The following is a 12,579-nucleotide window of genomic DNA, read 5'->3' on the forward strand; positions in this document are numbered from 1 at the left end:
TGTACTCTTTGTCTAACCTAATAGTCAACAGGAACTCTCTTCAATAGAATCTCTCTATAACTTGCAAGTTTAACAATTGTTTATCGTGTCATAAGTGATGTCGTTAGTGTACTCTTTGTCTAACCTAATAGTCAACAGGAACTCTCTTCAATAGAATCTCTCTATAACTTGCAAGTTTAACAATTGTTTATCGTGTCATAAGTGATGTCGTTAGTGTACTCTTTGTCTAACCTAATAGTCAACAGGAACTCTCTTCAATAGAATCTCTCTATAACTTGCAAGTTTAACAATTGTTTATCGTGTCATAAGTGATGTCGTTAGTGTACTCTTTGTCTAACCTAATAGTCAACAGGAACTCTCTTCAATAGAATCTCTCTATAACTTGCAAGTTTAACAATTGTTTATCATGTCATAAGTGATGTCGTTAGTGTACTCTTTGTCTAACCTAATAGTCAACAGGAACTCTCTTCAATAGAATCTCTCTATAACTTGCAAGTTTAACAATTGTTTATCGTGTCATAAGTGATGTCGTTAGTGTACTCTTTGTCTAACCTAATAGTCAACAGGAACTCTCTTCAATAGAATCTCTCTATAACTTGCAAGTTTAACAATTGTTTATCGTGTTATAAGTGATGTCGTTAGTGTACTCTTTGTCTAACCTAATAGTCAACAGGAACTCTCTTCAATAGAATCTCTCTATAACTTGCAAGTTTAACAATTGTTTATCGTTTCATAAGTGATGTCGTTAGTGTACTCTTTGTCTAACCTAATAGTCAACAGGAACTCTCTTCAATAGAATCTCTCTAGAACTTGCAAGTTTAACAATTGTTTATCGTGACATAAGTGATGTCGTTAGTGTACTCTTTGTCTAACCTAATAGTCAACAGGAACTCTCTTCAATAGAATCTCTCTATAACTTGCAAGTTTAACAATTGTTTATCGTGACATAAGTGATGTCGTTAGTGTACTCTTTGTCTAACTGTTGAAGAGAGTTCCTTTTGTCAACTGGAACTCTCTTCAACAGAAACTCTCTAAAAACTTACGCAAAATTTAAATGAGCGCTGTGAACAATTACTATAAATTATATTACAACAAACCAATATTCTCTAATCTTCTCTGTACAGCGTCGTCAATCTATGAATCTGAGTACATATGACGATAAACATCAGACATCGAAAAGACAAAGTTTATATGTAAGCCAAACACTATCTCAAACCATACGGATCATCAAGACAATCTTCGACGCATTTAATTTCTTCCTATACCAGCTGCCTAGTTGTATATGTATGTCTATACATTCAGTTATTATCGTGCTCAATAAATGCTGGATGGATCCAAAATTTAAAATTTTCTTTTATCAAATTGTCAACACGTTACACCAACATATTAACACGGGATTATTGTTCTGCAAAAACAAGAAATCAAAATTTTGGAACCACCCTTTTCTGAAGGAATCTGTCTCTTAGACACAGATAATGACAATACTCCTTTTACAAATGTGCTTTTCGAGAAATCGACTATGTCCACTTTTATAGTCGGTGATATTAATCAAATAATTCGCTATCGACCGAATAACCTATGTTAATCTGATAATCAAAATCAAAAGTCATTTATTCAGTTGAATCACATGATCACTTTGAATTGTAAACTCTACCGCCTCCAGAATCTCCGGAATCGCGACCAGCACACATTTTTTTGATCGTCTTAAATTATTTACAATGCTTATATTAGTTACAAGTGAATGAAATAACTATCAAATTATTTTTATTTTCAAGCTTTCTTATCTTCTAGGTAACCCGGTATATTGTGATACGACCTCCATCTATTCATAGTTAGAGAGTACTCCTAACCTACGTATCCTTTTTATCACTGCATCAACATGGGCGTACCAGTTTAGATTTTGGTCAATAATCACACCTAAGTATTTAATCTGTTTCACCCTAAGCAGCGTGTCACAGCCGCAGTCTTCATTACAATTACAATTTAGTTTGTGTAACTTTATGTTAAGATTGGGGAGGGGTTGGCTCTTATCACGTATAGCAAAAGTAATGAAGTTAGTTTTAGATGGGTTAATAGTTAGCTGACTGCTGATTTAGTACGCATTAATTTTGTGAATATCCGCATGGGCTAACGTACACTACGTTAGCCCATGAGTTGAAAGAGGTAAGTTGACTAGACAGTACATATGAGTTACATAAACTTAAGTAGAAAATATTAGAATTAGTTTTAATACCTGAAATCAGCACACAAGAGAGTGGGATACAATATGGTAGAAAGAATGGTTGACACAGAATTAAACTAGCGATTAGTCAGTCTAAGTCCATTAGGTTTTGAACTTGGGCCTCATTTGTTATTTGTATTATGGTAGAGGTGTTGTCTTTTCGCATTTTTTTTCGCGTATTTAATTAAAGTTATTTAAATACTTTTTGGTTCTTTTTCGGATTCACCGCTGACCCACACTTAATTCGCTCCAGGCTCTCTATATTCTTCAGCCACGTAGCAGTTTGTCCTTCAGCCGTGTCGAATCACTTTTGCGTTATCCTTGGTACTGGTTGTTGATAGTATGGAGTCACCATACCATTTCATAAGTAACTTTATTTGCAGGCAAATTTTAACTAATATTTGTAGAAAAGTTCTCAGGGCAAAAATAGGATAGGGCAGAATAAAACAACGGTTTGGAAATTTTCAAAGCATTTTATTTATGACCTTTAACACTGTGTATAATATATTTGATAGTACATTTAGAGCAATGAGTAATATTACCAATTACATTGTTCTTATTTTCATAAATTGAATGAAATCCATAAATTATATATAGAATATATATAATTTCATAATCGTTCTCGCCCAACAAACAATCTATATCGAATCACAAGGAGCCTTCTCACATCACTATAATAAAAAGCACTAAACATAAGCTCCCTCAAATATAAAACAAAGTTTCGAAGAACAGTCAACTCAAACATCCGCTACTCTATAAAAATAACAGTATAGCTTTCGAGTATACTCTATAAAAATATAATATATAATCCAGCTTAAGCTGCTATATTATCTAATTTAAAAAGATCTTTCGAAATTTCAAAAATACATAAGAAGCTCCGCAAACCTAAAAACGAAATAGAAAATATATAACCAATTCACGGCACCTCCGCGCCATCTTTAGCTATTTCTACGTAAACACAATTTTGCTATGCAAAATACATTATCCTATCATTCGAAAGAAACGCATCGGAATGTTATAAAAATGACTAGAAAAGAACGCATTAAACAATTATTTTTATTGAGATCCATAATATATGTGAGGTACAAAAGATTGCTAAATAAATAACAATTGAACGCAATGTATAACGAGACATACCATCAAATCTAATGCAGAGATGGCTACGGTAAGAGAATTTCAAGCATCAGTTTAAATATTCGAAATAGTTGACGATATGTCTCAACAAACAGATCAGCAAGTATCCAACACTAAGAGTATACTGTAATTTCAGAAATAACACATAGCATGCCTAATTTGGATAATACTTTTGATCTTAAAACTATTATTAGCTATGCTCACCCTGCAAGGCACGGGCCTACTCCTCCTGACCAGTGCCTGCAGTTGGTATGACATCCCTATTTTAATCTTAATTAACTGGATAGTGTCAATGATTCTACGTCAGTGTGCAAGCCTGTGATCAGATTGGTAGCAAAAAAACGTGGTATTGATAATTCCCTTCGGTTTAAGTCAAGTTAAAAAGCAATCGTATTACTGTGACAGAAACAAACTGTTTAGACTTATTTACAACGACCAAAATTCACTTAAGCTTTAAAATTTCAAGATCTTAAATTACGCTCAATAATTTTATAATATCGAAAGTCACCTAGAAGCAATAGGACAGTGACTCAACATTCATCGAAGCTTTAACAAGATTAAAACTGGACATTCGAGAAATGAACAACTACCGTCACATTTATCTACCTACGATGATACAACGAAAGGGCGAGAGTAGTAGATCTATGAGAAAATAACACCGAGAATTATTAACAAACTACGTCGTGATTGTATGCACAGCATATTTGTTTGAACTACCCTATCACGCAAAATCCTACGCCGCGTATGACTAGAATATTCCCAAACGATTTGTGACGTTGGACACTTCCGAAATGAACTTGCAAAACCATTCCTACCATAACATTAACCTACTTTATACAATCAAATTCAATCGTGATAATAAATAATTCTTAAATAAAATTGGACACATAAAGGGTAAATAATCTGGAACGCATATACTACATTAACTATAAATATTATAATAATAATGTATTTACAATCAATACTAGTGTTGTATGAAACAACGGGGATGTTTATGGACTGTATTGCGAAATGTGCTAGCCTCACGTCCAACATTCTCCATTCATCATTAACTTCTTTGATTCTTAAGCAGATCATAAGATCGGTATTTGAAGTCTACATCTACAGATTTTGTTGTTTATAATGGTAATAATCCCCACTATCGCAAGGCTAGCACATTCTACGACAATAAAACAAAATGTTACGTATGACGTTACGGACAACCGCCATCTTGATTCGGCCTTGAGCCTCATACTTAAACCACTAGCATTCGGTCATACGTATATACAAGATAAGTTATTAATAAATTATGAAACATTAGAAGAAAATCTAGATACTTCCTTTAACATGTCGTTTTCGTGTAAGTCGCCTCACTTATGGAGTCCACTCGAATTCGCCGATTATTTTTGTGCGCAGCATTAGACCATATGCACGTTATATTTATTTGTTGTGTAGTTAGAGTCTTTGCATAGCTAACAACTACAGCTACCACAGATAATAATTCGACTCGGTCGAGTCAACTAAGCGTTAAGTTAGACAATTGTCTATATATTGATAATAATATAAAATTATTTATTCATGGCAACTATCACAATGATATCCATATAACCTCAAAACCAATACTAACCTCACGATATAGTTCTAAAAATTTGGCAAGAAAATGACATCGATGCAAAGACAATAACGCTAACAATTTGTCAAAAATCGATTACAAATACAATTCAAAGATTACAAAACAATGTGCGTCCCGCAGATATTAAAGCCAGCCAAATGTTACCATATACAAACATTATTGTTCTCCACAATCTGTAAATAGCTCTCGTCTGTGCACCGGTTTGGTCCCAACTCACACTTGTCCATAGCAAGTCGAAAATATAAAATCTATAATTACGTATAGAACCGTCGCATTAAATGCTAAATTAATACTGAAAAAATATAACACCGAAGGATATGGAACTAATTTAATTATATATATAGAATTTCGGATTAGAAAGTCTTTGGAAAATATCTTACTAAAGTAAGCAAATAATTTTTGGTAAATTCTTTTCTACCAAACCAGTCACGGAATTTTTCTATCCACTTTCGTCCCACGAGTTTTCCATTTTGGAGAGTTCCTTTTTTCAAAGTTTATGATGCTTTTCTCCATAAAAGCATCACTACTCTGCACGTATTAGATTCTAACAATAGGTATTTTGACACAGGAAACACCAGTTTACATGGTGTTCAATTGTGTCAAGCGGTTACAAAGAACACAAATCCATAATTTCAGTTTTAAATCCATTATTATTCAGTTGACCTTTTTTAAATGAAAAAAACTTTACTATTTTCTTCTAAAGTAACTGCTCTCGGGAGTCAGTCAGAACTATAATTTAGCAAATTTGTATTATGATGGAAATAATATTATATTTGTATTTCTTGTAACCGCGGCCGTATCAATTACCAGTAACAGTTCTCTCGCTCTTTAACGCAATGTGCCGACACAATTCTTTCATAAACCCTATCAAGTGGGACGTAAGTGGAACTCATAGGCCGGTTTCAATATCTGGCGGAGCGCACGGCTCTGAGCGGTCTGTGCGCTATTCTTCCGTCGGCAACGCCTTTAATAAACGAGTATAGACTCCATTGTGAGGTCTCATGCTGCAAGCTGTCCTTTCTCGGGTGAGGCTTTGTTAGGTGACCCCTTTTCCCCAGTAGTGCGCCGGGCCGAACGCGACCTGTGCGCGCACACCTTTATACGTGTATTTATTGGGCAGAGCTCGGGATATCACTTAGGCTAATGCTCTTAAACAATTGAATGCTTGCATTTACGGCTTGAATAGCATGAACCACTTTAAAGGTTTTAGTAAAAGGACATTAGCTGCAAGGTTTCAAGTTCAAAAGCAACTAACCTAAAATTTATATAACATCTCTCATACATTTCCAATACTTTTAACATCAGGCTAAACCCCGGCCCTGCGTTGGATTTCTAGAAATAGGCGCAAATCATCTTCCAGAATAGGGAGATCGAAACCATAAGATTTTGTGAATTTTGGTTAGAAGCCAAATAAATATGTTATTTAAGCCTTTTTCTTTAGTATTTGAAATTATTTAAATATTTAGCCTTTCATACATCCAAATATAGTAACTATTAAAATTATGACTTTGTAAGCGATACGAAAACTAATTTATGGAGATCAGAAACAAGTAAATATCTTGATTCATTTGAATTGAATTGGTTAAATCCTCACCTGATTTGTCCAGCCAGTAATGGGTTGATGGCGTACAGCCAGTCGTGAACCTCTTTATCACCCAAGGTCTGGAGAAGGTAGCCACGCTCCTTGCTCACCACACTGTTAAATATATTTGGATTATAAAAGGATGAAGATTATTGATTTTCTATATATGGTACATTTGTCTGTAAACATTGTCAGATTTTTTAATGGCAATTATGTTACTTCTGAAATAAAATGTCTTAATACCTTGAATATGTGGTAAAGAGGAGACACAAACCAATACCTGTTGACCTCTAATGAATCGTTATACTAACCTGAATGTATTAGGCATGCGGACCATTTGTTCCTGGTCTTCCGAGTACTCAACGTGCGCGTTCGCGAGGTTGATAAGCGCACGTTCAATGGGATCGCGTTCGTCACGGTACATGAATACGTACGGCCGCCTAACCACCTAAAATTAATTTTAATATATTTTATTTATATGTTAAATATGTAATCCAGTTTGAAGTGTATAGCCTTAATAACCATAAAAACAGAGTTAAGAAAAGTAGAAATGGTCGGTAAATTTAAAAAAGAAGAAGAAGAACGAATAAGGATATTATTTTCGTTTGTTGTTCTTTTCCCAGAGAACTAAGACAATAAATAACTGAAATGGACAACATTAAATAATCTTTTAACTTTGTAGACATACCAGCCACCGTTTCTTCCAGCCGTGCGTGCCGTGTTGCAGCACGTTAAGGTAGCCGCGTCGAGCCACTGCGGCCGACACGCGCACTTCCTCGCACTCGGGGACGTAGAGGGCGCCACCCACTCCCGAGACGGACATAGGGCCCATGGGCGCACCTACGCCGCAGCCCCAGCCCGATATGGATTTCTCGAGAAGAGCGCGCTCGGGAGAGCAGAGCCTAAAATATAACAATGGACAGTTCGTTTAAGAACATTTGAGTATGATTTATGAACATACCAAAATAAATTTTGGTTTAGTTTTTTTATCAAGACGCAATGTCGAGTTTTTAAGAAGAAAATCTTTCCAAATTCAACTATAATAATAAAGTTATCAAAATCCAAAAAAAGTTGTTAAAATCAGAGCCAACTAAAAAGCATTTATACAAAATAAGATCGATTACTCACTCAAAACTGCTAGCACTGTGAATAGAAGAAAGAAGACTTGGGGTGGAAATATCCGCAGACACGCCTTCGTCGACCGGAGTCGCAGGCGAAACTGCTGTTTCCACTTCTTTGTTCGCGTTTGTGCCTATCCGTCCTGGAAGTACGTTAGTCATTGGTAATAGTGTCCTTTGAATTTGTATTAAAGTATTTATAAAAAAGCGGCAATTATTATCTTCGGTGGTACCACAAAATGTCTATCTCTAAAACGTACAATAAACTGTCCATGTCAGTCTTAGCAAACATATTGGTCCTATCACAGTACCTTGTATCAATTTGATGTATTTAGTGGTTAGTTCCTTCTCCTTTGGTGACATTTCCCATGGCTCATAGAGTGACTCATCACGTGTGTGTGCGCACTCAGACGCTGCCTTTGCCGCCATGTTGCATACCTCCTGTAGAGCACACATTTTATACTATGAAAAAACAACAATATTTTTTTTAAATTTAGCAAAGTTTCAATAAGCGAATTAAAAACATTTTACAGGAAAAGAAACATGCAACATCATTGTTTGAATTACACATTCAGTGTTGCTCGTTTATCATAAATACTAAATCTTTTAAAACACAATTTGGTCCTTCAATCCGGATTATATACCTTTTCTGTCTTAGTAAAGTCGTTTGGAGCTACAGTATTCTCATGCCCATGCCTCAGACGTTCACGCAGAGCCAGCAAGTGTCTTGTACGTCCCACCTGTTCGAGCCGAGTCATTTTCTCTAACTCCCACTGAAACATATATGATTTTTTATAACTACCCTCAAATGTTGAGACATACTTTTCAGGATAGTATTAAAGCACGCTATTTTATAATATTTTTTAAATACACACATGCTAAGCCACAAAGCAAGTAACGATCCAACGTCAACAGCAGATATCAAAGCAAAAGGCATGAAACAATACAAAAAGACGGTACTTTACAATGACAAGCAAAAACGACAAATAAGCATGTAATAATTAATGTATTATGAAACGAATCCCGTATGAGATGCCCAGTACACAAATTTTCAATAGCTATTTAGTATGAATGAGGTACATCGAGTGAGTGATTGCGCACATACTAAATAGCTAAGAAAACATTGTGGACCTGAAATCTATCGATAACGTTGAGGGGCCAATCATACATCACTTTGCGCCAAATGCGTTTCTGTACGAGTGAGAAAAAAATCATTGTTAATGCACGTTGGTGCTGCAAACTGTCGATGCGCCAATGACGTGACAACGTTTACTTTACAGATACTGTAAATTTACATACTTTTAGCAACATATGTATAAAGTATATTTAAAAAAAAATTTACGGGACAAGAGAGGCTTTAGACCAATTTCGTTTGTCAATTTTTTTAAACAGGCAGGCGTCTCAGTTGATGTTAAGTGATTGTACCGCATAGACACTCTCAATGCTAGAGGCGAGTACGTTGGCTTTTAAGAATTGTTACACTCTGTGTTGCTTGGACAATTTGCTCTGATCCTTTAAGTATAACACCTATTTGGTATATTTCTTTCAATAACAATAAAGTGTGTTATCAAATAATAAAAAAAGATTATAACAAATAATTTACACTTTTCATCGTCGCTTATTTTCTAGATTGTGATTGAATAAGGAACTTAAGTTGTCTGAGCTTTTTAAAACGTTGTCATGCCAAACAAGTATCACTTTACATTTTCTTCGCACTACGGTAATAGCATAGCAACAACGCTAACACTACTAGAACTCGGTCAGTAATTTGCTTAAATAGGTTCAATATATTTTTGTTAATTAAATACTTGACCGATATTAAACAATATTCATAGTGCAGTCACAGCCCCATTGCATTATCACATTCACCGAAAATATATGTGGCAAAATTTACGTCAACAAAACATATTTTATTTACATTTGTGTTTATATATGCCGCAGTAAAGTAGTTAAATCAGAGAGTTAATTGAATCTCTAGACAGTTAATTAAATGTCGGTATTCAATCAAGTCGCAAGCATTTTGATAATAAAGCAGAGTCGAAAACGTTTAACTATCTGTCTGACCGAAAGCGGTAATATATTATTATATATGTTGGGTCGATAATGTTGATTAACAATGTAAAACAAGATGGTAAAACAAGACTCCGCCATGATTATTTCATTTATTGTTGTTAATTCGGTGTGATCGTGAAGAACTGAGATCTTGGAAATTGCGAGTTTTGCTTTATTGCAAATGTTTAGGTTAGGTTAGTCTTGTTGCCTAGGAACGTTTAGGAAACTCGTTAAACGTTTCATTCACTCACTTATCTGACGGAACTTTAGCGACTTGATTGAATATTGATTTTTAAGTAACTTTCTAGAGATTCAATTAACTCTCTGATTCATCTACTTTACTGCGACATATACATAACGCTAAACGTCCTTTTGATATATTAGTCACAATTCTTTTCCTGGAGAAGCTTTTGCAGACCTTTGCGTACAACCACTTCCTAAAACTTCCTTTGTAAAATTGAGCATCGGTGAATGTGAAGGTTAACAACATGCACATCAAGACACAGATCCACTACAGCATCAGAGAAAATCCGTACCTGATGGTCGAATATGAGAGAGTCTCCACGAGGTCGCCACCCGTGTAGGTTTTCTTCTCCGCGCACGTACGTGCCGCTCGTGTCCAGTACGCGTCTCTGTCTGCGTTGTACGCCTAAAATAAATAATAATATGTTATGGTATAGTGGTGATCAGCCTTCTGTCCAACACACGCCGTCAATTGCCCGCCAATCCCTTTACTATGACTTTCTTCTATCTATCTATTAATCACGACCTTATTTGCGAGATCATCATTGTAAATATTTTGGTGATCAAAAATAAATATGTCCCACCATGACAATGTTACGCCATGTCAAGAATTTTTAAAGTAATATTTATTGCAAAAATTTTACCTAACGTGGCTAAACTGTATTGGTTTTCACTGAATATGGTTTGGTAAAATTTAAAAGACGGAAATATGTTCGCTGTCTCTCTCTGAATCTCTGTCGAAAGTGTTGTGTTCTACTGTCGCTTAGTAGTATGATTACAAATCAAGGTTGGTTGGTTGGAAGGTTGATACAGTATAAATTATTGATGAAACAGACTCACAATTATATAACATAGCATTAATTTACTTTTTTAAATTTGGACACATTTAATTATATACCCATTGTACAGCTATATGGGTTAGTAATTACTAAAACAAACCTGGTTCAAGAGCTCGATGCAGGCTAAGTTCGTAGACGCCCGTAAGTCTATCAGCCCGCGCCATCTTGGATCCGAACAACGCACGTCGCAACGAACGACCCGTGCGAGCTTCACGACCCACGACAACCACCGAGAGGTCTTTGGTCACTATCGCTGGACGACCGCAGTTTTCGATCTATATCAAAATTAATACATTTATTACAAATTAAGTGGGATACAACAAGTTAGAAGTAAGGAGGGACCTTACTGTCACATTATATTTTTAAGGTCCTTACAGGCAAAATATATAATGCGGAAATGTTGGAGAGACTGGGGCTGCGTCTGTCAAATAATCACTCTCGGCGTGGTAAACGATCACAATTGCTGGCAGTGCCTCGGGCACATACGAACTTACTTAGAGAAGCACCATTTATGCGTGTCTTGCGCACCCTAAATGTTATTGCTTGTGAGGCAGATGTTTTTATTTGCTCACTGGCTGAATTCACAAGAATTGCATTATTTATAATTACTTATAAAACGGTTTAGATTTTAAGTTTTTACTTGTTACGTTTAAATCATGTTTTTAGTTTAGTTTTCTATTGTATTAGTATTAAAGTACTGTAAAAATAGGAAATAAGGAAATAAATAAATTATTCAAGACTCAAAATATCTATACTAGGATTGTATATGGTTTTTAATTACACTCATTTCAGGAATCACATGTTTTATGGGGTATTCAGGGCTCTATCTAACGCAAATACAACACTTTAATATATATGTATTAAATAGTTTAAAACTGACTGAGTAAGTCTAATCAATACACTTAAAAAAAACTAGCGCACTTTGTATGTGGGATTGATAATATGTCACTTTGACAATTAACTTTCTTACGAATATTTTTTATCCAGCTGTTGTTTTGTTAAGAATAATGAAGAAAAATTATAAAGGTTTTCAAATCAGAACATCAATGATATATGAACATATATCATATATTTAGCGGGGTTGTATACTCCAAGAAGTGCGTTTCTTTCTTTGTCTATCAGCCCGCTATGGAATATTTGCGACGGCGAAGGCCTAGGTTATCTGCGATACCAAGGGCCATAACCAGTCTCTTGCACACTTCCCATTACCAAAGACGTTGCGTCTACGGAATACTGTCTCCGACATTATATTTTTCTCGAAAATTTCGTAGTCTATAAGGATAATGTATGTATTTGTGTAATAAATAAATAAATCTCAAATTAAATCTTAAATTTCCTAAAATAGACGAAAAAAATATAAATTTAGTATTACCTCTAGATAAGCACTCAGTGTTATATAGACAACTTCTCCGTTGGCGCTAACTCGGTTGAGCAATGGGGACCCGTGAAGACTGCTGTCCCATGCCGCTTCAAACCTGAAAAAATAACGACTTTTAATATCTTTTCTTAATTCATTAAACAGTTTATCATTAAATAATTTACCTAAATACGGCTCGATCGTCTAAGTTGGGTCGTTCCCCTGGGAATAAGCCTAGGGAGAGGGCTCCATCTTCATCACCATCTGACGTGTCCTCGTTCGCCTCAGGACTATTGCGTATGCGACCTGCAACGGAATATATACTAGATAAATAACATTCACATACTATTTATAAGTTGCATATAGTTATTATTCTAAAAATTAAATAGGATAGAAAAAAAAGTAAAACTTTTCAGCGCCT

General features: G+C 35.2%; 1 protein-coding gene across 19 annotated transcripts in view; it reads right to left on the bottom strand.

Annotated features, from left to right (window-relative positions):
- Positions 1–3,257: 3,257 nt before the first annotated feature.
- LOC123712842 (kinesin-like protein unc-104) overlaps positions 3,258–12,579 on the bottom strand; it is an 80,655-nt gene continuing 71,333 nt past the window's right edge. For 11 of the 19 annotated variants that reach the window (XM_045666138.1, XM_045666145.1, XM_045666141.1 and 8 more), the window contains 12 exons: positions 12,344–12,464; positions 12,174–12,276; positions 10,902–11,076; positions 10,256–10,368; positions 8,799–8,858; positions 8,312–8,440; positions 7,979–8,108; positions 7,678–7,810; positions 7,238–7,451; positions 6,861–6,997; positions 6,562–6,663; positions 3,258–6,062 (listed from right to left, as the gene is read on the bottom strand). In XM_045666138.1, coding sequence (XP_045522094.1) covers positions 5,870–6,062; positions 6,562–6,663; positions 6,861–6,997; positions 7,238–7,451; positions 7,678–7,810; positions 7,979–8,108; positions 8,312–8,440; positions 8,799–8,858; positions 10,256–10,368; positions 10,902–11,076; positions 12,174–12,276; positions 12,344–12,464 — 1,610 coding nt within the window. In that variant the 3' untranslated portion in view covers positions 3,258–5,869. The remainder of the gene's footprint in view (positions 6,063–6,561; positions 6,664–6,860; positions 6,998–7,237; positions 7,452–7,677; positions 7,811–7,978; positions 8,109–8,311; positions 8,441–8,798; positions 8,859–10,255; positions 10,369–10,901; positions 11,077–12,173; positions 12,277–12,343; positions 12,465–12,579) is intronic. The other 8 variants (XM_045666154.1, XM_045666148.1, XM_045666153.1 and 5 more) reach the window with 3 other exon arrangements.

Source organism: Pieris brassicae, chromosome 8 (genome assembly GCF_905147105.1).
Source record: "Pieris brassicae chromosome 8, ilPieBrab1.1, whole genome shotgun sequence".
Classification (NCBI taxonomy): domain Eukaryota; kingdom Metazoa; phylum Arthropoda; class Insecta; order Lepidoptera; family Pieridae; genus Pieris; species Pieris brassicae.